General features: G+C 43.3%; 1 protein-coding gene across 3 annotated transcripts in view; it reads left to right on the top strand.

The window, feature by feature from the left end:
• Positions 1-25843, top strand: part of P2RX7 (purinergic receptor P2X 7) — a 173979-nt gene that overhangs the window by 131961 nt on the left and 16175 nt on the right. For all 3 annotated transcript variants that reach the window (XM_044275759.1, XM_044275758.1, XM_044275757.1), the window contains 3 exons: positions 10135-10228; positions 15975-16040; positions 16130-16252. In XM_044275759.1, the coding sequence (XP_044131694.1) occupies positions 10135-10228; positions 15975-16040; positions 16130-16252 (283 nt within the window). The remainder of the gene's footprint in view (positions 1-10134; positions 10229-15974; positions 16041-16129; positions 16253-25843) is intronic.

The raw sequence follows: 25843 nt of genomic DNA, 5'->3' as shown, positions 1-25843 counted from the left end.
TGCACTGAACTTTGATCCATGACACATCCATCAGGTGGGACAGGACAGCCAATTGAGACATTTCAGCACATGGACACCCCCCCCACCCTATAAAATAACCCGATCTGGCAGCCATTTTACATTCTGTGTTTTGCCAGTGTAGGGAGAGGTTGCTTTGTGGAGCAGGGACAGGCTGTTAGGGACACCAAACGCTAGCTAATAGGGCCACAAAAGTCCTTTTAAGGACTGGTATAGGTGTGCTATCAATAGGTGTGATATACTGAGGGGTGTGATATACTTATAATATACTTTCTAACATAGAAAGTATATTATAGTGCATTTGTATTGTGCAGTAGTTGTGTGCGGTTCTGCTGCGATACCGCAGCTATATATATTGGAACAACTATTTGCAACAGGTGTGATATATACGTGTTGCCCCAAAATACTGATTGAGAGCTGCGATTTACCTGTTGCCCCAAATAAACAGGGTGGTGTGATATAACTGTTGTGGCAAAAAAAAAATATTGAGGGGTGTGATATACCTGCTTTCACAAAATACTGATTAAGGGGTTTGATATACCTGCTGCTTCCACAAAATACTGATTAAGGGGTTTGATATACCCTTTTCTACCAAATATTGATTGAGGCCTGCGATATACCTGCTTCCACAAAATACTGATTAAGGGGTTTGATATGCCTGCTTCCACAAGATACTGATTGAGGGCTGCAATATACCTGCCTCCACAAAATACTGATTAAGGGGCTCGATATACCCGTTTCCACCAAATATTGATTGAGGCCTGCAATATACCTGCTTCCACAAAATACTGATTAAGGGCTTCAATATACCTGTTTCCACCAAATAGTGATTGAGGCCTGCGATATACCTGCTTCCACAAAATACTGATTAAGGGGTTCGATATACCTGTTTCCACCAAATATTGATTGAGGCCTGCGATATACCTGCTTCCACAAATACTGCTCTTCTCTAGGGACTTAGGCACAGGGTCATTTTTAAAATGACAGGCAGAGGATGAGGCAGGCCATTCTGCAGGGGTAGTAGGAGTCGGGCAGGTGCACCAGGCCGGAGCCGAAGTGGGAAGTTGGAGAAGGCGCGTGCGATTACTTAAAGGGCGCACCAGAGTTGGTTGAGTGGCTCACTCACCCTTCTGCTTCTGCACCCTCCTTATCTTCTGTATCTGCACCCTCATCACTCTCTGCTGTGTGCACCCCCAAATACACCACCACAACTATGATAGCCCTTCTGCTCGATTAAGAGGAATTATTTTCCCATCCATTCCCAGACCTTCCCAGACAATATCTGCTTCCACAAAATACCGATTAAGGGGTTCGATATACCTGTTTCCACCAAATATTGATTGAGGCCTGCAATATACCTGCTTCCACAAATACTGCTCTTCTCTAGGGACTTAGGCACAGGGTAATTTTGAAAATGACAGGTAGAGGAAGAGGCAGGCCATTCCGCAGGGGTAGTAGGAGTCGGGCAGGTGCACCAGGCACCCTCCTCGTCCTCTGTATCTGCACCCTCCTCACTCTCTGCTGTGTGCACCCCTAAATACACCACCACAACTATCATAGCCCTTCCACTAGAGTAAGAGGAATTATTTTCCCATCCATTCCCAGACCTTACCGATGCGCAGCCATTTGTGACATCGGACGACAGTACCTAGGTCAGCCCAAGGAGCGTGGTCCCCGCTCTTGCTGCCTTCTCTAAGATGTCAAATGTCAGTGGTGGTGAATATAGATTGCCTTGCGGTTCGCCCGGCGGTTGTTTTGCTGCAAACTTTGCTCGTTCGCGATTCACCGAACATGTGAACATATGGAGATGTCCGCCTGCGCCATTTTCTTTTACATTGTGAAGAACTTTGACCCATGACACATCCATCAGGTGGTACAGGACAGCAAATTTAGACGTTACAGCACATAGACATACTCCCTAGCTTATAAATAAACCTGATCTGGCTGCCATTTTACATTCAGTCTTTTGCCAATGTAGGGAAAGGTTGCTGTGTGGAGCAGGGACAGACTTTTAGGGACCCCAAACACTAGCTAATAGGGCCATAAAAGTCCTTTTAAGGACTGGTATAGGTGTGCTATCGATAGGTGTGATATAGAGGGGTGTCATATACTTATAATATACTTTCTAACATAGAAAGTATATTATAGTGCATTTGTATTGTGCAGCAGTTGTGTGCGGTTCTGCTGCGATACTGCAGCTACGCAGAGTGCCAAATGCTATTGGAACAAAATATTTCTACTAGTGTGATATACCAGTTGCCCCCCAAAAAAACTGATTGAAGCAGGGGTGTTATATATCAATAATATACTTTCTATATAGTGCATTTGGGTAGTGCAGCATTTGTTTGCGGTTTAGCTGCGTTACCTCAGCTACACAGAGTCACAAATGCCATTGGAACAAATAATTTCTACTGGTGTGATATACCAGTTGCCCCACAAAAAAACTGATTGAAGCAGGGGTGTTATATTCCAAGTATATACTTTCTATATAGTGCATTTGGGTAGTGCAGCATTGGTTTGCGGTTTTGCTGCAGTGTGGGCTACCTCGCATTTCTAAAAATGAATGAGGCATGGATCTTAGAGGAATTCAACACCTGTGACGACCACGTGTAATTGAATTTCCTCATGCAAGCCCACACATATCCGCCACCAACCAGAACAAAGAATAGTACTTGTCATATGTATATACAGCGGCATAAAAGGTTTATTCCTAACCTCCTGACTGTATGAGCCCCCCTACCATCGAGGGTGGCTCATACAGTCAGGAGGTCAGTAATAGTATTTAGGAATACTTACAGTAGTTGGTTACCAGCTCCCTTTTCCCTGTTTCCAGTCCTAGCTCCTACCCTATTTTCCCCCACATTGTATGGTGGGGGGTATCCCCCACTCCCCACCGTGACAGTTTGTCTCATAAGGTGGCCCTCAAGGACTGGGCAGATGGAATAGCACCAGCTCCTCAAGACACTGAAGACAATCTGACCTCAGGCTCACAATTCAGAACAATAAGAGCCAAGAGGCCACACCTAGCTCCACCTTGCACACACCTTAACCCTATACAAACCAGCCACCGGCAACCATCATGAGCTGCGAAAGTTTCATGGCAAACTACCACCAAGCCGTGACAGTACTCCTGTGGCCTACAGTAAAATTTTTATCCAGTGACCGCATAATGTACCTCCAACCACATACTTACAAGTTATTTTCTGTCAGATGAATGCCTAATTTTTGGGGCCTGTACTCCTGTGGCCTAAATAATTTTTTTCTAGGCTCCAGCAGGGCACATTTTTGAGAGTTTCCCTTTAAGACGCATAAAAATGGCCCCTGATTAAAATACATATTTTTTTGTGGGAATTTTTGCCAATGATCCCCCTCTGGTATGTCACTGTCCATGTTGTGGGACTATTTGTGCACTTCTAGTAAGTATTTGATCGCAAACGTGCATTCGCGAACGGTCCCGGCTGATGTTCGTCCATCACTATCCGTGAACCCCTGCACCACTACTTTCCGGGCTGGTAGGCTCCTGCGAAGCAGGTGGTCTACCCCGGGCACATTTGGCTTCCGACCTCCCACTTCTGACAACCTGCTGACTCCTGGCCACGCATACCGACTTGCTGTCTCACGCACAAGGTGCCACCCTCTTCTCCAGATGATGATGAAGCCCCTAATTCACCTGGCTCCCAATTGCGATCGGCTACATCATCATCGAGTACTGTTTGCATGTCACTGATGTCCTCCTCAACGGTCTCTGATCCAGGAGCCTGACCGCTCGCAACACCAGCTCCCATGCCACTCTCCTCATGACTACTTGCCCGCCTACTGGAGGAAGCAGCGGATGTCTCCTCCGGATCTTGGCTGGGCAGTAGCTGCTGACTGTCCTCTAGCAGCTCGTCCTTGCTGTATAGTGGAGCTGAGCCCACAGCATATAGTACTCTTGCTGAGGGAACAGAAAAGGACAGAGGCAGGTTAAGAACAGGTGGGCCATGCCAACTAAGTTGTGTCTGATGAACCCACCGACTCTTGGCTGAGGGTGTCTGATGTCACTTGCGACGAAGTTGAAGATCGAGTCAACCATTCAAAACCTCTGGGTTGCTGGTCAAGACACGACCGCTAGCTGACACTGGGAGCTCAGGCCTCTCGAAGTGATCCCTGCTGCCACTCCCCCTTACTCTGCTGTGACCTTTGCCTACACCAGAAACATTTAGGCCTGTACCCATCCCCTGTGCAAGGCCTGTCACTTCTCTGTCTGACATACTGTTAGATCAAATAAGTAAATAAAAAGCAAATTAATACACGACAAAAAGGGCTTTCATTTTCTCACTTCACCACACAACGGCTAATAAGCCTTTTTTCTTTTTCCCCACTAATACACGCCCAAAAAAAGGCTTTAGAACATATACATGGGGCTGTTAACAGCAAATAATTTTTTTTTTTGCCACTAATACACTCCAAAATGGCTAATGAGCCCTTTTTTCTTTTCCCCCACTAATGCACGCCAAAAAAAGCTTTATAACATAACTACAGCCATGAGCTGCAAATAATTTTTATTTTTTGCCACTAATAAACGCCAAAAAGAGCTTTATTTTTCTCACTTCACCACACAATGGTTAATAAGCCCTGTTTCTTTTTCGCCACTAATACATGCCAAAAAAGGCTTTAGAACATATAACTGCGGCCGTGAACGGTAAATAAAACATTTTTTTGCCACTAAAACACACCAAAAGGGGCAGTAATTTTCTCACTTCAACACACAACGGCTAATAAGCCCCCTTTCCCCCCCCCACTAATACATGACAAAAGGCTTTAGATTAGAACATACATTGAGGAACAGAAGTATTTGAACACCCTGTGATTTTGCAAGTTCTCCCACTTAGAAATCATGGAGGGGTCTTAAATTCACATTGTAGGTGCATTCCCACTCTGAGAGAAAATAATAATAATCTGGAAATCACATTGTATGATTTTTTTTTTTTAAATGTACTTGTCTTGCACTGCTGAACATAAGTATTTGAACACCTGAGAAAATCAGTGTTAATATTTGGTACAGAAGCCTTTGTTTGCAATTACAGAGGTCAAATGTTTCCTGTAGTTCTTGACCAGGTTTGCACACACTGCAACAGGGATTTTGGCCCACTCCTCCACACACATCTCCTCTAGATCTGTCAGGTTTCAGGGCTGTCGCTGAGCAACACAGAGTTTCAGCTCCCTCCAAAGATGTTCTATTGGATTTAGGTCTGGAGACTGGCTAGGCCACTCCAGAACCTTGATATGCTTCTTACGGAGCCGATCCTTGGTTATCATGGCTGTATGCTTCAGGTCGTTGTCATGATGGAAGACCCAGCCATGACCTATCTTCAATGCTCTGACTGAGGGAAGGAGGTTGTTGCTCAAAATCTCAGAATAAATGGCCCCATTCATCCTCTCCTTAATACAGTGCAGTCGTCCCGTCCCCTTCACAGAAAAGCACCCCCAAAGCATGATGTTACCACCTGCATGCTTCACAGTAGGGATCGTGTTCTTGGGATGCAACTCATCCTTCTTTTTCATCCAAACACAACGAGTGAAGTTTAGACCAAAAAGTTCTACTTTGGTCTTATCTGACCACATTACTTTCTCCCATGCCTCCTCTGGATCATCCAGATGGTCATTTGCAAACTTCAGATGGGCCTGCACATGTGATGACTTGAGCAGGGGAACCTTCTGTGCAATGCATGATTTGAAACCATGATGGCGTAGTGTTCTACAGACAGAGACCTTTGAAACTATGGTCTCAGATCTCTTCATGTCATTGACCAGCTCCTCCCTTGTAGTTCTGGGTTGTTTCCTCACCTTTCTTATCATCAGTGATACTCCACAAGGTGAAACCTTGCATGGAGCCCCAGTCCGAGGGAGACGGACAGTCGTCTTTCTTTAGCCTCTTCCATTTTCTAACAGTTGCTCCAACAGTTGATATATTTTCACCAAGCTGCTTGGCAATTGCACCGTACCCCTTTCCAGCCTTGTTGAGGTCCACAATTTTGTCTCTGGTGTCTTTTGACAGCTCTTTGGTCTTGCCCATGGTAGTAGTTGGCATCTGACTGACTGTGGGGTGGACAGGTATCTTTAAAGGGCTCAGACACGTGCTACTAAGTTAGATTAATGAGTGGAGTAGAGGTGGACCTTTTAAAGGCACAGTAACAGGTCTTTGATGGCCAGAATTCTAGCTGTTTCTAGGTGTTCAAATACTTATGTTCAGTAGTGCAAGACAAATACATTCTTTAAAAATCATACGTGATTTCCTGATTTTTTTTTAATTTTATTCTGTCTCTCAGAGTGGGAATGCACCTACAATGTTGATTTCAGACCCCTCCATGATTTCTAAGTGGGAGAACTTGCAAAATCGCAGGGTGTTCAAATACTTCTGTTCCTCAATGTATATATATAACTGCATCACACAAGGGCTAATAAGACCCCAATAACAAGAACGGTTTGCTGAAATTACAGAGGTATTGCAACCCTGAAATGAGCAGCAGTATAATGGCAATTTGGATCCCCAGTCAGTGCAGCAAAGTGTAATAGGATTGTTCCTATTACCCAGGCTGTAAACACCCCTTTTGAACACTGTTCTGCTTCAATACTGTGTAATAATCCCCCCTATCCTTTCTCTCCACTTCTAATGCTCTTTCCCTGAACTTCTATTGAACAAAATATAAGTTTTCAAGTCTTTCCTAGCACTGTCCCTAGAACCTGCTAACGTTTCTCCCTGCACTAAGTACACTGGAAAATGGCTGAATCCAAGATGTCTGAGGCTATTTATAGGGCTGTGACATCACAGGGCTGGCTGGCTGCTTATTGGCTGCATGCATGGCATTATGGGTGATCCCTCGTTCCCAGAGTTTCTTGCTCTATGTCCTAACATGTGCAGCAGCCATTTTAGGAAAAAATGTGATTTGTTACCACAGAGCGTGAAGAAACTCGGATTCGGTGCAAATCGAATAATTCCTGAAATTCGGATCGAATTCCACTTCGGCAGCTTCGATTCACTCATCTTTAGCCCTGAGTCTTTCTTTTGAAACACATCCGTATTTTTGACATTTGGGCCAAATGTACATAGTAACACAAAGTATGGAACGGTTTGCAAGTCTGTTTTCTGAAACTTAAAGGCTATGTACACCTTTGGGAGCATTTTTTTTTATCAGTGCATTGTACTCATTATGAGCTAAAAAGTCATTTAAAAAAAAATTGGTCTTCATTAAAAATATGGAGTCTTTTTCTCTGTACAGAGCTGAGATGATCTGTTAGCAGGATCCGAATATTCTCTCTGCTCCGTCAGGCAGGGAGCTGATGGGCTTCTTATCTCTGCTCTCAGACCTTATAAACACTCATCTTACTAATAAGAATGTGGCTGAAATAAGTGTTTATTACCTTTTAGTAATTTAGAGATAAGGGTTATTAGATGACCTGCACAAAGTGAAAGTAAGAAGCACACAACTAGAAAAACTGTTAACCCTATGTGACAGAACGGCTCAATAATCTTAATAAAGACCAATTGAAAAAACTATTTTTAGCCCCAAATGAGTAAAATGCAATCATAAAAAAATTGTCCCTGAAGGTGTACATAGCCTTTAAAGGGGTATTCCCATCACATTTAATGGGGGCATATCGCTAGGATATGCCCCCATTGTCTGATAGGTGGGGGTCGCACCTCTGGGACCCGCACCTACAAGGAGAATGGAGCCGGGAGAGCTGTGGCTGGAGGACCGTCCACCACCAAGAGCTACGCCCCTTTGCTCCCATACAAGTGAATGGGAGCGCACCGCACACGCGCGGCCCCTGCTCCCATTCATTTCTATGGGGCAGACGGAAAAAGAGTCCCCATAGAAATGAATGGAGGGTGGCTGCGCATGCGCAGTGTGCCCTCCGTTCATTTCCCAGCTCCGTTCTCGTTGTAGGTGTGGGTCCCAGAGGTGGGACCCACACCTATTAGACAATGGGGCATATCCTAGCGATATGCCCCCATTGTCTGAGATGGCAAAACCCCTTTAAAGACAAGGAAGCACAATAAAATGCCTTTCTCTTTCCACAAACATACTATAGACACTCCTACTGACAATTGACTTTGGAAATAATGCAGTATTGGTGCTACTAATGGATTTGGGCCAAATTTCTTAAGTGTGTTCAAATATGGCAATTCGGAAAAAACTTTTTCTAGTGTCAACCTACTACGAAATTATCCCTCCCCCTCCCCCACATCAACACTTGAATTGTCTAGAGATGCACCATTTCGGATTTTGTCCTAGGATTTCACATTATCACTCAGATTCAAAACACTACCCTCTGTGTTGTAAGATACTCATATATTTCTATTTTTCCAGCCACCCCAAAAAAACTTGAATTGTCTGGAGATGCATAGATACAGATTTTGGCCTAGTATTTCATCTTTTCACTCAGAGATTTAAAATGCCACCATCTGTATTGTAAGACAGACATATATTGCTATTATTCCAACCACCCCCCCACCCCAAAAAAAATCTAACTGTCTGGAGATGCCCTGACACAGATTTCGGCCTAGCATTTCACGTTATCACTCAGACAGTTAAAACGCTACCCTCTGTAGCATTCAGAAGGGAAGGAGTGGCATTAGGATTTTCTTGCATATAATTTGCTGAAATTGTTTTCAGGGACCATAACATTTAAATTTTTTCACCAATGTAGCTGTGTGAGGGCTTGTTTTTTGCGGGACAGGTTGTAGTTTTTATTGGTATCATTTTGGGGTACATATGTCTTTTTGATCACTTTTTATAACATTTTTTGTGGAGATGAAGTAGGTAAAATGGAGATTGTGTCAGTGTTTCTTATTTTTACTTTTTATGGGGTTCCTCTTGCATTAAATATGATATTATAATTTTATTCTGCAGGGCGATATTAAATTAATATAGTTTTTTATGTTTTACTACTTTTTCAGCATAAAATCACTTTTGTGTTAAAAATAAATTAGATTTTGCATCGTCATATACTAAAGTCCATAACTTTTTTTATTTTTTCACCAATGTAGCAGTGTAGGGGCTTGTTTTTTGCAGGACGGGCTATAGTTTTTATTGGTATTATTTTGGGGTGCATACATCTTTTTGATTACTTTTTATAAAAAAAATTGTGGAGGTGAAGGGGATAAAAATGGCAATTGTTTCAGTGTTTTTTTATTTTTATTTATTATGGGGTTCCTCTTGTAAGGTTAGGGCTAGGCACAATGGTGTCATTGGATCCATTGACACCATTGTGCCTAGCCCGGAACACTGAATTGGACCCCTTTACAATTTAGGCACACTATATTTATCCAGAACAGTGACTATTGCCTGGTCCTGATATGGTGCTGAGTGGTTGCACGACTGGGACTGCACAATCACAGCAGCCCAGTCTATCCTGTGGACCATTTTTGTCCTGTTTTTCTTGGGGAGACTTGCGGACTGATCTCTGGCTAGTGTGTATGTCAATCAGCACTACCAGTCTGTATACGCTGTCTTTTGCACAGTGATGGGAGTACACATATATACCCTCACCCAGCATATTACCCATTTACCTATCTCTATACATAAAATAGAGGGATTAGCCGTGTTTTAGTATATATTGATCCAATAAAGTTCTGTTATGTTACTTTTAACCATTCTTTTAGGCAGTGAGCTTTATTAATTTAGGAACAGAACATTTTCAATTGTCTTTCTGTGAGATTAGAAAAGCTTCAGGTTGATCTGCTGGACAAAATTTAGGAAATTTCGTAACTAACCTGGTTTGTTACAAACTGATTTGCTAGTTCCTAATCAACAGCTTTTTTCATTTTCAATAATGGAGAATAAGTATTTATATTTTGAAAACATGTTTAGTTTTATATCTAATTGTTGCCCAAATTGTGAAGCCTTTGGTATATGTGCTGAGTGCAGTCTAATGATTTTAGAATATAGCTTTTTTCCGATTTTAAGAGGTTTATAGAAGTGACTGAGCATTTCTACCCAAAATGTCTTTTATATGATAGCAGAATAAATTACTGCACAAAGAGCATTAATGTGCATTTGAGTATCTTTTTGTCTATATTATTTTTTTCACTTACTATGTTCTTAGAAAATGTAAAATGTTCTTTGCCTACAGATTTGCAAAGTACTACAAGGCCGCAGATCAGACAGAGCAGAGGACTCTAATAAAGGCATATGGGATACGATTTGACATTCAAGTCTATGGCACAGTAATGATTTCATTTATTTTTAAGTAACTAGGTTTTAAGCCGGTAATAAACATTCCAGTAGGATGTGATTCATCACGTCCGACAGACCAGGACATAATGGCTTATTTGTATATTGCTGAATGTGATTCTAGAAAACTGAGTTTAACAGGTGTTGCTCAAGTTCTCTCATTTTGCATATGTTGGTCAGGAAATGTATCAGTACCTCATGTATCAGTACGGCCACAACAAAGCAGTGTTCTTGGCTGTCTGTGGCTCCCCAAAGTGGCTATCTAGGACTAGACAAAACAGTATCACACCTGTCCACAGATTGTGTGTGGTATCACAGTTCAGTCCATTTCATTCATTGGAGCTGAGCTACAATGCCAGGCACAACCAATGGACACATGTAGGCCTCTTTTGGAATAAAGCAGCTATGTTTTTCTAATTCTGGATAAGTCCGTTAATATGGAGCAATAGTTACTTCACAATGCTGTGGTATGGCAGTCAGGAATTAAAGGGGTTTTCTGAGACTCCTATATTGATGACCTATCCTCAGTACTGTATACTCAAAGGACTTTTAAAAGCTTGCCTTTTATTAAATCCATGGAAAGTAAATAATTAGAAACATTCATAACTGCTTACATATTTCAAGTGCATACTGTGATACTAATCATAGCATGAAAACTAACATGAAAACACATCCGTATACCAGGAGGAGCAATTCCATGCTACAAAAAGACATAGCAAAACAAGGAAGTAAGAAACAGCCATGTTGTGAACATACAAGAATCAATACTATCAGTAGCCATATATTATACAGAAGCAATCATAATTATATGTGTATTCAATAAAAATAGCTAAGATCTGTTTTTAGGTTAATAAACCATTATGATAGTAGGCATCTGCATTGTTCTTGCACCAAGAATTTTCTGGAGAAATCAGGAGATAGGATTCTGTCAGGCTAGACCAGTGGTCGGCAAAGTGCGGCTGGCGAGCCACAAGCGGCTCTTTAGATCCTTGAATGCGGCTCTTTGGTGCGGGCTGGCTGGTGGGCGGCCGCGCAGCCATATCACGCCGCTCAAGCTGCTTGCAAAATGTCCGTCATGCGCCTCCTGCCCGTCTGTCTGCTCCTTCCACTTTATGAATGAAGCAGGCAGGCGGGGCAGGAGGCGCATGACGGAGGGTGAGATGTCACGCTGCGCACAGCAGCAGAAGGGCGGGCAGCGGCGGACTTTCGGCAGAACACCAGCCACATGAGGAGTGGTGAAGAGGCCGCCGCACAGGAGGAGCGAAATGTCCTGCAGCAGAAAGGTAGGAGCACCAGCCCTGCAGCAAGTGTCCCTGCCTCCTCCCTTCCCCCCCACTAATACATTATTTTACTTACTGGAGGGCACTTCTGGGGGGGGATATCTGTGGAGGGCACTTCTGGGGGGATATCTGTGGAGGGCACATATATAGCATCTTATGCTATATATGTTTCAGCCACAGATATCCCCCATAAGTGCGTCAGCCACAGATACAGTGGCGGAAATAATTATTTGACCCCTCACTGATTTTGTAAGTTTGTCCAATGACAAAGAAATGAAAAGTCTCAGAACAGTATCATTTCAATGGTAGGTTTATTGTAACAGTGGCAGATAGCACATCAAAAGGAAAATCGAAAAAATAACTTTAAATAAAAGATAGCAACTGATTTGCATTTCATTGAGTGAAATAAGTATTTGAACCCCTACCAACCATTAAGAGTTCTGGCTCCCACAGAGTGGTTAGACACTTCTACTCAATTAGTCACCCTCATTAAGGACACCTGTCTTAACTAGTCACCTGTATAAAAGACACCTGTCCACAGAATCAATCAATCAAGCAGACTCCAAACTCTCCAACATGGGAAAGACCAAAGAGCTGTCCAAGGATGTCAGAGACAAAATTGTAGACCTGCACAAGGCTGGAATGGGCTACAAAACCATTAGCAAGAAGCTGGGAGAGAAGGTGACAACTGTTGGTGCGATTGTTCGAAAATGGAAGGAGCACAAAATGACCATCAATCGACCTCGCTCTGGGGCTCCACGCAAGATCTCACCTCGTGGGGTGTCAATGGTTCTGAGAAAGGTGAAAAAGCATCCTAGAACTACACGGGAGGAGTTAGTTAATGACCTCAAATTAGCAGGGACCACAGTCACTAATAAAACCATTGGAAACACATTACACCGCAATGGATTAAAATCCTGCAGGGCTCGCAAGGTCCCCCTGCTCAGGAAGGCACATGTGCAGGCCCGTCTGAAGTTTGCCAATGAACACCTGAATGATTCAGAGAGTGACTGGGAGAAGGTGCTGTGGTCTGATGAGACCAAAATAGAGCTCTTTGGCATTAACTCAACTCGCTGTGTTTGGAGGAAGAAAAATGCTGCCTATGACCCCCAAAACACCGTCCCCACCGTCAAGCATGGGGGTGGAAACATTTTGCTTTGGGGGTGTTTTTCTGCTAAGGGCACAGGACAACTTATTCGCATAAACGGGAAAATGGACGGAGCCATGTATCGTGAAATCCTGAGCGACAACCTCCTTCCCTCTGCCAGGAAACTGAAAATGGGTCGTGGATGGGTGTTCCAGCACGACAATGACCCAAAACATACAGCAAAGGCAACAAAGGCGTGGCTCAAGAAGAAGCACATTAAGGTCATGGAGTGGCCTAGTCAGTCTCCGGACCTTAATCCAATCGAAAACCTATGGAGGGAGCTCAAGCTCAGAGTTGCACAGAGACAGCCTCGAAACCTTAGGGATTTAGAGATGATCTGCAAAGAGGAGTGGACCAACATTCCTCCTAAAATGTGCGCAAACTTGGTCATCAATTACAAGAAACGTTTGACCTCTGTGCTTGCAAACAAGGGTTTTTCCACCAAGTATTAAGTCTTTTTTGTTAGAGGGTTCAAATACTTATTTCACTCAATGAAATGCAAATCAGTTGCTATCTTTTATTTAAAGTTATTTTTTCGATTTTCCTTTTGATGTGCTATCTGCCACTGTTACAATAAACCTACCATTGAAATGATACTGTTCTGAGACTTTTCATTTCTTTGTCATTGGACAAACTTACAAAATCAGTGAGGGGTCAAATAATTATTTCCTCCACTGTATCCCCCATAAGTGCGTCAGCCACATTACATCCACATCTGCAGACAAGTTTAATAAAAGTAAAAAATGATAAAGATAAAATGAAATAATAATCAAGATCCAAATAAAAGAAAGTACACATAAAAGTATGTGAAACGACACTCTGGGCTCATGCCCACAGATGTAAGGGCGCTGTGCCTGTGCTGCGGACCGCAAATAGCGGTCCGCAATGCACGGACACAGACCATGGGGCAGCTGCATGAGGATCGCGGACCCATTCACTTGAATGGGGTTTGCAATCCACATCCGACTGCCAGCTTCGCAAAAAAGTAGTGCATGTTGAAGTGAATGGGTCCATGATGCGGGCTGCACACAGCCAGTGCACGTGTATTGCGGACCCGCCGTATGTGGCCTGCAATATGGCAACGGCGGGCACACGTTCGTGTGCATGAGCCCTAATAGTCCTCACTGGTACTGTTGACGCAATATTTTAGGTTTTAAAAATGTGGCTCTCAAAAGAAATTTCAATCGTGGTTTTGGCGATATTTGGCTCAGTTGACAAAAAAGTTTGCCCACCACTGGGCTAGACAGCACACAACAGCACTCTCAAAACGTTAAATGCAAATCTGTATATTAACTATTACTGGATGTAATGAAAAAAAATGTGGTTGTTGGAAAATATATTTTGATAAAAAATATCTGAGCCCACCTACCTGGCAAGGTGAGCTCATTCCAGGCAGCAACCTACTCTATTTAATACCTATCTCTATGCCAGTGGTCACCTACATTCAGGAGAACAGAACCTGTTGCTACTTGTTGCCTTTACATGCATTTAAGCATCCAATGAGAGAAAGAGCAAACTCACTTCACCTAATTAAAAACAGCATGTGGAATAGGGGAGATAATAGGAGTGCATTCAGACTTTGATGTGGTCACACCTCCGAGTATGTACTACAAAGAATAAAACAGAAAACAGAAGTTCTTGGCAAATATATTTTGATGAAGAAATATCTGAGCCCACCTACCCTGGCAATGTGAACTCTTACCAGGCAAAAACCTACTCTATTTAGGTGATACATGTAGCATTTGCTCTTCCTGTCATTGGATGCGTAAATGCACGCAGAGGTAACAAATAGCAACACAGTATATGTGCAGGTTGTGCTCTCCTGAACGTAAATGCCCACTAGCATAGAGATAGGTATTACATTTAGAGTAGGTTCCTGCATGGAATGAGGTAACCTGGCCAGGTACCGTAGGTGGGTTCAGATATTTTTGACCAAAATATATTTGCTATTTTTTATCATATAAAATACAGTATTAGTGTATATATTGTGGGGTTTCGCTCTGGTAGATAGGGTAAACGAGCGCAGTATAGAGGCAAAATACAAGTTCTTAACTCAAAAAGTCAGTGTTTATTCACACTTGAGGCAATTGCACAAAACAGCACATAACTTTGCAGTCTTGTGTTAATTCACACACAATGGAAAGTTCATATAACACAAGTCACCTTGCTGGCAGTTCTGCCTCCAGTAGTCCACAGCAGGCTTTAGGGGGCCTGTTTCCCCAGCATGCGGCTCTCAGCCCTCCAGTACGGCACAAAGCCTCAGATCCCAAAAGCAGAGACATCTCTGATGAGCCCAGCTGCCTATTTAAGGACAGCCAGGTGCTGCAAAAATCCGGACAGCACTTAAACTCCGGTCCGGTATTTGACCTCACCTAGCTGGAAACCAGCCCAGCCGCACATGCTGGGAAGAAAATACCTGCCTTGCCAGACACAACCCCTCATGGTGTAATTATATATATATATATATATATACATACATATATATATATATATATATATATATATATATGGAGAGAGAGAGAGAGAGGTATAAACAGTTAAGCTATATTAGCAACCTAGGACAAGTCTTAGCTGGCCAGCTACAATTTAGCATTTAGAGTTTTGAGAGTGCTGTTGTATTATTTTGCATTTAGAGTTTTGAGAGTGCTGTTGTGTTTTGTCTTTAATTGTAGCCATGTACATTTATTTATTTATCTATCATATCATGCAGGATGTGTTTATCATTTTTGTGTTGGTTTTTATTTTCAGAATAGGTCACCAATATATGATAGTGGGGACCTGGTAATCAGCTCCTGTGAGTGCATTGGACTCTTCCTAGGCCAGTGATGTCACATTCATTGATCACATGACCTAGTTGCAGTTCAGTCCCATTCAACTGAATGGTCCTTAACTGCAATACCAAGCACAACCGCTATACAATGTACAGCACTGTGCTTGGATAGCTGTGAGGAGGCAACAGGCCTCCCCAGAGTACTTCTGCCTCTTCAAACAGGTAATCATCAGGGGTGCCAGGAGTTGAACCCCCATCAATCAGATAATGATGACCTATCCTGAGGATAGGCCATCAATATAGGTGTCCTGGAAAACCTTTTAATATGGGCAATTAGATCATGCTGGAAGTTAAGAATTTGTACTTGACTTATTTATAAAAAAAAATTGAAAAGTATCTATTGACTTTGTTGAATGTGCTGTAATATGGTAATGTTAGTAAATCCACCCCTATAAGTAGATTGAAGTGATGATCATGATGAATTCATAAATGTTTGAACAAAACATGAACTTGTGATACATTAGATATTTGTCTCTGTGCAGGGCGGACAGTTCAGATTTTTAGAATTGGTGATATTCATTGGATCCTATCTATCCTACTTTGGACTGGTGAGTGTTTCATTTCAACCTGTTTAAGAATGTAATCTAAACTAAAACAACTTATATCATTATCTTTTATTCTTGTTTATTACATGTAGGCTTCAGTAGTGATTGATCTCCTCATAAGCCAATATTATCAATGTTGCTGCAGTCCGAACTCAGGACAGAAGTACTATGATGAGCAGAAGTATAAAGAAATAGAAGGCCCCAGTGTCTTCAAAGTAATCAATTTATGTTATTAATTTTAAATATTTGCTAAATGTTTTAGTCTAATGTCTGTAGCCAACGTTTGTATATAATATGCATGTATATATACTGTGACAACTTGGGGGTCACTTAGATTTCTGGGATCACCATCTTCTTGATAAGCCAGTTGGTATATATCAAGAGGCCACTCCAACATGGTAGATTTGAGTCCAATTCACAGGATACAGCACAAATCCCAGGCTGTCTGGCCACTAACTACACAGTACTCAAGAGTTCACACCATACATATGGTTCTGCAGCTCCCACAGGCCATGGCACTACCTGTCTCTTCTCTAGACTAGGAGCCTGTTAGAACAGCACACCTTCGAAGTGAAAAGTTTTACATGTACAGTGCTTGGTCATAATGTTGTTCTCTGGTAATTCAGATACTACAATGACTGAAAATACTTAAATAATTCTTTATTATAAATATATTCCCAGATGCATTTGATTAATTATAATGGCTCTTTTTGCCAAGGAAACAATCATCAGGGAAAATAAAAATCTGTCCTAATCACACAAAAGGACGTTACTTCAGAACACTGAGCAAAAAAGCTTCCTCTGCCTCCTAACTGTTCTACTTGTCAGGGATTATGATCCTGAATACAGCTGATAAGACCTTTAGATGAGTCTCTGTAGGAATGGAGTCCATGAGGACACTGACGTACTGCCCATATAGGCAGACTAGGCAGTTGCTATGGGGCCCGTGAGTGTGAAGGGCCAACCAGGCTGAATGGCCCCGCCCCCTTTCCAACCTAAATGCACAGCTCCCTTCCTCCTGGCCCATGCAGCTGCTGCCAACTGCCCAAGATACCGGGATGGTAAATAAGCAGGGAGATGCTGTGTTCCCTGCTCTGCTTGTTGACCAGCTGAATTTTCGGGGCCATGACCTGACCTGTCCTCCAGTCTTCACTCTGCTGCTTCACTGCCTGATGCGCCCAGCAGAGCTCCGTTACAGAGAGGGGCCGGCAACTTCATCAGAGCTTCACTGCTCTAAGAACCTCCTACCGAGCAGTGACCTGCAGAGGTAGGGATTCACTCTTCCAGGGACCAAACTAAGCTGGTACAGACCCAGCAGACAGTGAGCTCACTACAATAATCATAGGTGACTGCTGTGTCTGCTGGCTGAGTCATATATGTGTAGCAGGGACAGGATTATTAGTAGGAGTGCTTGGTGTGTGTTTATATACTGTGTGTGTGTTTATATACTGTGTGTGTGTATATATATATATATATATATATATATATATACACACACACACACTGCTTACTGACTACACAGGAGCCTACATATGCTTTCTACCACTCACAGACACATGATTGAAATTCTGGGAATTCAGTCTTTGCCCCTCATTGCCCTATTACAAATAGCGTATTTCTAAGGCCTCCTGCACACGAACGTGTGCGCCCCCTGGTCGTGCTGCAGTCCGCGAGGCAGCCGCAGCGGATCGCGGACCAATTCACTTTAATGGGTCCGTGATCCGGCCGTTCCGCAAAAACATAGGACATGTTCTATCTTTTTGCGGAACGGAGATACGGTACAAAACCCAATGGAAGGACTCCGTAGTGCTCCCCAGTAGGGTTCCGTTCCGTGCTTCTGTTCCGCACCATTCCGCATGTCTGGATTTGCAGACCCATTGAAGTGAGTGGCCACGGAACGGCGCCCGTGTATTGTGGATCCGCAAATTCGGTCCTCAATACAGCAACGGGAAGCACACGTTTGTGTGCAGGAAACCTAATAGTGCAATAAGAGACAGAGACTGAACCCTCTATATATATTTTTATAGATAGAGAAAGAATGAGATCTCTCTCTCTCTCTATATATATATATTTATATTTATCACACTGACTAAGCCAGTTCTACTTTACCCGTTTCCTGCTCTGTAGATGTATCGCACAGTGATCACCTTTTGGTGTCAGCTATATAGCTGATATATTGCTCAAACTGACAGGTGTGAACTAGATCCAGTTCTGCCATTTTAACCCTTTGGGAGGGGGGCCCAATTCAGAGTTTTGCTATGGGGCCCCATGATTACTATGTACGCCCCTGCATGAGGAGACAGTGAAGGACTTGTGTGCAGTCGGCTACATTATCACAGCCCTACACTACAGCAACACATTACCACTATCTGTCCTCTGTACTTCAGCTGTGTCTCGAAAACGAGCCATTATAACTAATGAAATGTACTTAGGAATGTATATATAATAAAGTAATATTTAAGTAGTTTCAGTAATTTTATTTTATGAATTCCCAGAGAACCCCTTTAACCACTTCAACCCCGCTAGCTAAAACCCCCTTAATGACCAGGCCACTTTTTACACTTCTGCACTACACTACTTTCACCGTTTATTGCTCGGTCATGCAACTTACCACCCAAATGAATTTTACCTCGTTTTCTTATCACTAATTGAGCTTTCATTTGGTGGTATTTCATTGCTGCTGACATTTTTACATTTTTTTGTTATTAATCAAAATGTAACGATTTTTTTGCAAAAAAATGACATTTTTCACTTTCAGCTGTAAAATTTTGCAAAAAAACGACATCCATTTATAAATTTTTCGCTAAATTTATTGTTCTACATGTCTTTGATAAAAAAAAAATGTTTGGGCAAAAAAAAAATGGTTTGGGTAAAAGTTATAGCATTTACAAACTATGGTACAAAAATGTGAATTTCCGCTTTTTGAAGCAGCTCTGACTTTCTGAGCACCTGTCATGTTTCCTGAGGTTCTACAATGCCCAAACAGTAGAATAATCCCACAAATGACCCCATTTCGGAAAGTAGACACCCTAAGGTATTCGCTGATGGGCATAGTGAGTTCATAGAACTTTTTATTTTTTGTCACAAGTTAGCGGAAAATGATTTTTTTATTTATTTATTTTTTCTTACAAAGTCTCATATTCCACTAACTTGCGACAAAAAATAAAAAATTCTAGGAACTCGCCATGCCCCTCACGGAATACCTTGGGGTGTCTTCTTTTCAAAATGGGGTCACACCCATGCTGGGTGAGATAAATATCTTGGTCAAATGCCAACTTTGTATAAAAAAAATTGGAAAAGTTGTCTTTTGCCAAGATATTTCTCTCACCCAGCATGGTTATATGTAAAATGACACCCCAAAACACATTCCCCAACTTCTCCTGAGTACGGCGATACCAGATGTGTGACACTTTTTTGCAGCCAAGGTGGGCAAAGAGGCACATATTCCAAAGTGCACCTTTCGGATTTTGCAGGCCATTTTTTACACATTTTGATTGCAAAGTACTTCTCACACATTTGGGCCCCTAAACTGCCAGGGCAGTATAACTACGCCACAAGTGACCCCATTTTGGAAAGAAGACACCCCAAGTTAGTCCGTGAGGGGCACGGTGAGTTCCTAGAATTTTTTATTTTTTGTCACAAGTTAGCGGAAAATGATGATTTTTATTTTTTTTATTTTTTCCTTACAAAGTCTCATATTCCACTAACTTGCGACAAAAAATAAAAAATTCTAAGAACTCGCCATGCCCCTCACGGAATACCTTGGGGTGTCTTCTTTCCAAAATGGGGTCACTTGTGGCGTAGTTATACTGCCCTGGCAATTTAGGGGCCCAAATGTGTGAGAAGTACTTTGCAATCAAAATCTGTAAAAAAATGACCGGTGAAATCCGAAAGGTGCACTTTGGAATGTGGGTCCCTTTGCCCACCTAGCCTGCAAAAAAGTTTCACACATCTGGTATCGCCGTACTCAGGAGAAGTTGGGGAATGTGTTTTGGGGTGTCATTTTACATATACCCATGCTGGGTGAGAGAAATATCTTGGCAAAAGACAACTTTTCCAATTTTTTTATACAAAGTTGGCATTTGACCAAGATATTTATCTCACCCAGCATGGGTATATGTAAAATGACACCCCAAAACACATTCCCCAGCTTCTCCTGAGTACGGCGATACAACATGTGTGACACTTTTTATAGAACAAACCTCTGTCAATGTGCAAAGCGCAAATCGCCCAAAGATGTGGCGAAGTGCGTTATGCACTTTGTCCCAGGTGAAAGGAGAGGTTTGCAGCAGCTGTGAGTGAATGGGCCCTAATAGCCCTGTGTGCCTGTCCTGGTGAGATGATCCCTATGCTAGGTGCACCTGTGTGTGGTACTTCCGGAAACACTCTCCAAAGCATAGGGCAGGGTGGTCAGGACAGTCAGGACAGAAATAGCGGGTGTCACGCCTTATTCTACTCCTGCTACAGACACAACATCTTTTTCGGGGTGACGGTTGGGTTGAGGTACCAGGAATGACATTGGGGAAATGTCGCTCGTGTAGACTGCTAACTACACTGGTGGATGGGGCCACGGAACCTCCTGGGTACAGGAGGTTCTCGATGATCTCTTCCTGAAATTTGAGGAAGGATCCAGTTCTCCCAGCCTTACTGTAGAGAACAAAACTATTATACAGAGCCAATTGAATTAAATATACAGACACCTTCTTATACCAGCGTCTGGTTCTGTGGGAAACTAAATACGGAGACAACATCTGGTCATTGAAGTCCACCCCTCCCATGTGAAGGTTATAGTCGTGGACTGAGAGGGGCTTTTCAATGACACGGGTTGCTCGCTCAATTTGTATTGTCGTGTCTGCGTGAATGGAGGAGAGCATGTAAACGTCATGCTTGTCTCTCCATTTCACCGCGAGCAGTTCTTCGTTACACAGTGCGGCCCTCTGCCCCCTTGCAAGACTGGTGGTAACGAGCCGTTGGGGGAAGCCTGCGCGACTAGTTCGCGCGGTGCCACAGGCGCCAATCCGTTCTAGAAACAAATGCCTAAAGAGGGCCACACTTGTGTAGAAATTGTCCACATAAAGATGGTACCCCTTGCCGAATAAGGGTGACACCAAGTCCCAGACTGTCTTCCCACTGCTCCCCAGTTAGTCAGGGCAACCGACCGGCTCCAGGGTCTGATCTTTTCCCTCAGCCTGTGGCCCTTTCACAGATCTTATACAATTTGACCCCATACCGGGCGCGCTTGCTTGGGATGTATTGTTTGAAGACAAGGCGCCCGGTAAAATGTATCAGGGACTCGTCTACGCAGATGTTTTGCTCTGGGGTATACAAATCTGCAAATTTCAGGTTGAAATGGTTTATGAGGGGCCGAATTTTGTGGAGCCGGTCAAAAGCAGGGTGGTCTCTGGGACGGGAGGCGGTGTTGTCGCTAAAGTGCAGGAAACGCAGGATGGCCTCAAAACGTGCCCTGGACATAGCAGCAGAGAACATGGGCATGTGATGAATTGGGTTCGTGGACCAATATGACCGCAATTCATGCTTTTTAGTTAGACCCATGTTGAGGAGAAGGCCCAGAAAAGTTTTAATTTCGGAAACTTGGACTGGTTTCCACCGGAAAGGCTGGGCATAATAGCTTCCCGGGTTGGCGGTTATAAATTGTGTGGCATACCTGTTTGTTTCGGCCACAACTATGTCTAAGAGCTCCGCAGTCAAGAACAGCTCAAAAAATCCCAGGGCCGAACCGATCTGAGCTGTCTCAACCCGAACTCCAGACTGGGCAGTGAAAGGGAAAACTACAGGTGCGGCTGAAGTTGGGGACTGCCAATCAGGGTTTGACAGCACCTCAGGGATTCTAGGGGCTCTACGGGCACGTCTTTGCGGTGGCTGCGACGGGGTCACTACTGCTCGTGCCACCGTACCAGCTTCAACTGCCCTTCTGGTGCTCGCCACTTCACCAGGTTGTACGGCAGTGCTGGTACTAGGTCCAGGGAGGGCTGCGCTGCTGGTGTATGCCTCACCACGTAATCCGACAGCAGCAGCCCCACTCTGCTGCTCTTGAAGCGGATTCTGCGCAACCCGTGGTCTAGCGACACGGGGCCGGGTACGCCTGGTGCTATCAGGGACCTCAGCCTCCTCGTCCGAACTTTGGGTCAGGTCAGAGAGCCACTGCTTTCTACAGGTTCGTATTCTGACCCGCTAGATTCATCAGATGAGGGTTCCCATTCCTCATCCGACTGGGTCAGAAGCCTGTAGGCCTCTTCAGAAGAATACCCCCTGTTTGACATTTGGGCAACTAAATTTAGGGGTATTCCCTGAGACTACCCAAGAAAAAAAGCAAGCCTGTCTTACAAAGGGGAGGCTAGCGAAGTACCGGAGGCCGCTGCGGTTGATAAAAAATACCAAAACTGATTTTTTTATCGCCGCAGCGCGTGTAAAGTGAATGTGCAGTGATCAAAAAAAATATTTTTGGGGTCACTGTGGTGGGGCGGGTGTGGGCGAACGCACGTGTGGGCGACCAATCAGGCCTGATCGGGCAAACACTGCGTTTTGGGTGGAGGGAGAACTAAAGTGACACTAATACAATTATAGGTCTGACCGTGATCAGTTTTGATCACTTCCAGATACTATAAAAGTACAAATGCTGATTAGCGATACGCTAATCAGCGAATCAGTGACTGCGGTGCGGTGGGCTGGGCGCTAACCGATCCCTAAACTATCTAACCAAGGGGCCAAAACTATCCTAAAACCTAACGGTCAATACCAGTGAAAAAAAAATGTGACAGTTTGCACTGATCACTTTTTTCCTTTCACTAGTGATTGACAGGGGCGATCAAAGGGGTGATCAAAGGGTTAATTGGGGTGCAGGGGGTGATCTGGGGCTAAGTATGTAGTGTTGGTGCTACTCACTGTGAAGCCTGCTCCTCTGCTGGATCCAACCGACGAAAAGGACCAGCAGAGGAGCAGGGCAGCCATATAACAGATCATATTTACTAATATGATCTGTTATCTGGCTTCTCATTGGATTTTTTAAAATCATCAGCTTGCCAGCCGCGATCATTGGCTGGCAAGCTGATGACGCGACCCCCCTTGACGAAATGCCGGCCCGAACTGCGCATGCGCGGGCCGGCAAAGCGCGTCTAGTTACAGATCTAGATGCCTATGGCAGGTAGACTACATTACGCTTTTTTCTTACAATAATGTGTGTGTGTGTGTGCATATATATATATATATATATACACAGTACAGACCAAAAGTTTAGACACACCTTCTCATTCAAAGAGTTTTCTTTATTTTCATGACTATGAAAATTGTAGATTCACACTGAAGGCATCAAAACTATGAATTAACACATGTGGAATTATATACATAACAAAAAAGTGTGAAACAACTGATAATATGTCATATTCTAGGTTCTTCAAAGTAGCCACCTTTTGCTTTGATTACTGCTTTGCACACTCTTGGCATTCTCTTGATGAGCTTCAAGAGGTAGTCACCTGAAATGGTCTTCCAACAGTCTTGAAGGAGTTCCCAGAGATGCTTAGCACTTGTTGGCCCTTTTGCCTTCACTCTGCGGTCCAGCTCACTCCAAAACATCTCGATTGGGTTCAGGTCCGGTGACTATGGAGGCCAGGTCATCTGGCGCAGCACCCCATCACTCTCCTTCATGGTCAAATAGCCCTTACACAGCCTGGAGGTGTGTTTGGGGTCATTGTCCTGTTGAAAAATAAATGATGGTCCAACTAAACGCAAATGGAATAGCATGCCGCTGCAAGATGCTGTGATAGTCATGCTGGTTCAGTATGCCTTCAATTTTGAATAAATCCCCAACAGTGTCACCAGCAAAGCACCCCCACACCATCACACCTCCTCCTCCATGCTTCACGGTGGGAACCAGGCACGTAGAGTCCATCCGTTCACCTTTTCTGCGTCGCACAAAGACATGGTGGTTGGAACCAAAGATCTCAAATTTGGACTCATCAGACCAAAGCACAGATTTCCACTGGTCTAATGTCCATTCCTTGTGTTCTTTAGCCCAAACAAGTCTCTTCTGCTTCTTGCCTGTCCTTAGCAGTGGTTTCCTAGCAGATATTCTACCATGAAGGGCTGATTCACACAGTCTCCTCTTAACAGTTGTTCTAGAGATGTGTCTGCTGCTAGAACTCTGTGTGGCATTGACCTGGTCTCTAATTTGAGCTGCTGTTAACCTGCGATTTCGGAGGCTGGTGACTCGGATGAACTTATCCTCCGCAGCAGAGGTGACTCTTGGTCTTCCTTTCCTGGGGCGGTCCGCATGTGAGCCAGTTTCTTTGTAGCGCTTGATGGTTTGTGTGACTGCACTTGGGGACACTTTCAAAGTTTTCCCAATTTTTCGGACTGACTGACCTTCATTTCTTAAAGTAATGATGGCCACTCGTTTTTCTATACTTAGCTACTTTTTTCTTGCCATAATACAAATTTTAACAGTCTATTCAGTAGGACTATCAGCTGTGTATCCACCTGACTTCTCCACAATGCAACTGATGGTCCCAACCCCATTTATAAGGCAAGAAATCCTACTTATTAATCCTGACAGGGCACACCTGTGAAGTGAAAACCATTTCAGGTGACTACCTCTTGAATCCCATCAAGAGAATGCCAAGAGTGTGCAAAGCAGTAATCAAAGCAAAAGGTGGCTACTTTGAAGAACCTAGAATATGACATATTTTCAGTTGTTTCACACTTTTTTGTTATGTATATAATTCCACATGTGTTAATTCATAGTTTTGATGCCTTGAGTGTGAATCTACAATTTTGATAGTCATGAAAATAAAGAAAACTCTTGGAATGAGAAGGTGTGTCCAAACTTTTGGTCTGTACTGTATGTACAGTGGGATGCGAAAGTTTGGGCAACCTTGTTAATCGTCATGATTTTCCTGTATAAATCGTTGGTTGTTACGATAAAAAATGTCAGTTAAATATATCATATAGGAGACACACACAGTGATATTTGAGAAGTGAAATGAAGTTTATTGGATTTACAGAAAGCGTGCTATAATTGTTTAAACAAAATTAGGCAGGTGCATAAATGTGGGCACCACAAAAAAGAAATGAAATCAATATTTAGTAGATCCTCCTTTTGCAGAAATAATAGCCTCTAAATGCTTCCTGTAGGTTCCAATGAGAGTCTGGATTCTGGTTGAAGGTATTTTGGACCACTTCTCTTTACAAAACATCTTTAGTTCATTCAGGTTTGATGGCTTCCGAGCATGGACAGCTCTCTTTAACTCACACCACAGATTTTCAATTATATTCAGGTCTGGGGACTGAGATGGCCATTCCATAACGTTGTACTTGTTCCTCTGCATAAATGCCTTAGTGGATTTTGAGCAGTGTTTAGGGTCGTTGTCTTGTTGAAAGATCCAGCCCCGACGCAGCTTCAGCTTTGTCACTGATTCCTGGACATTGGTCTCCAGAATCTGCTGGTACTGAGTGGAATACATGCGTCCCTCAACTTTGACAAGATTCCCAGTCCCTGCACTGGCCACACAGCCCCACAGCATAATGGAACCACCACCATATTTTACTGTAGGTAGCAGGTGTTTTTCTTGGAATGCTGTGTTCTTTTTCCTCCATGCATAATTCCCCTTGTTATGGCCAAATAACTCAATTTTAATTTCATTAGTCCACAGCACCTTATTCCAAAATGAAGCTGGCTTGTCCAAATGTGCTTTAGCACACCTCAAGCGGCACTTTTTGTGCTGTGGGCTTTCTCTGCATCACTCTCGCATACAACATCTCCTTGTGTAAAGTGTGCCGAATGGTTGAACGAT

This window comes from Bufo gargarizans, chromosome 1 (assembly GCF_014858855.1).
Source record: "Bufo gargarizans isolate SCDJY-AF-19 chromosome 1, ASM1485885v1, whole genome shotgun sequence".
In the NCBI taxonomy this organism is placed as follows: domain Eukaryota; kingdom Metazoa; phylum Chordata; class Amphibia; order Anura; family Bufonidae; genus Bufo; species Bufo gargarizans.
This window is presented reverse-complemented; position numbering and strand designations above follow the sequence as displayed.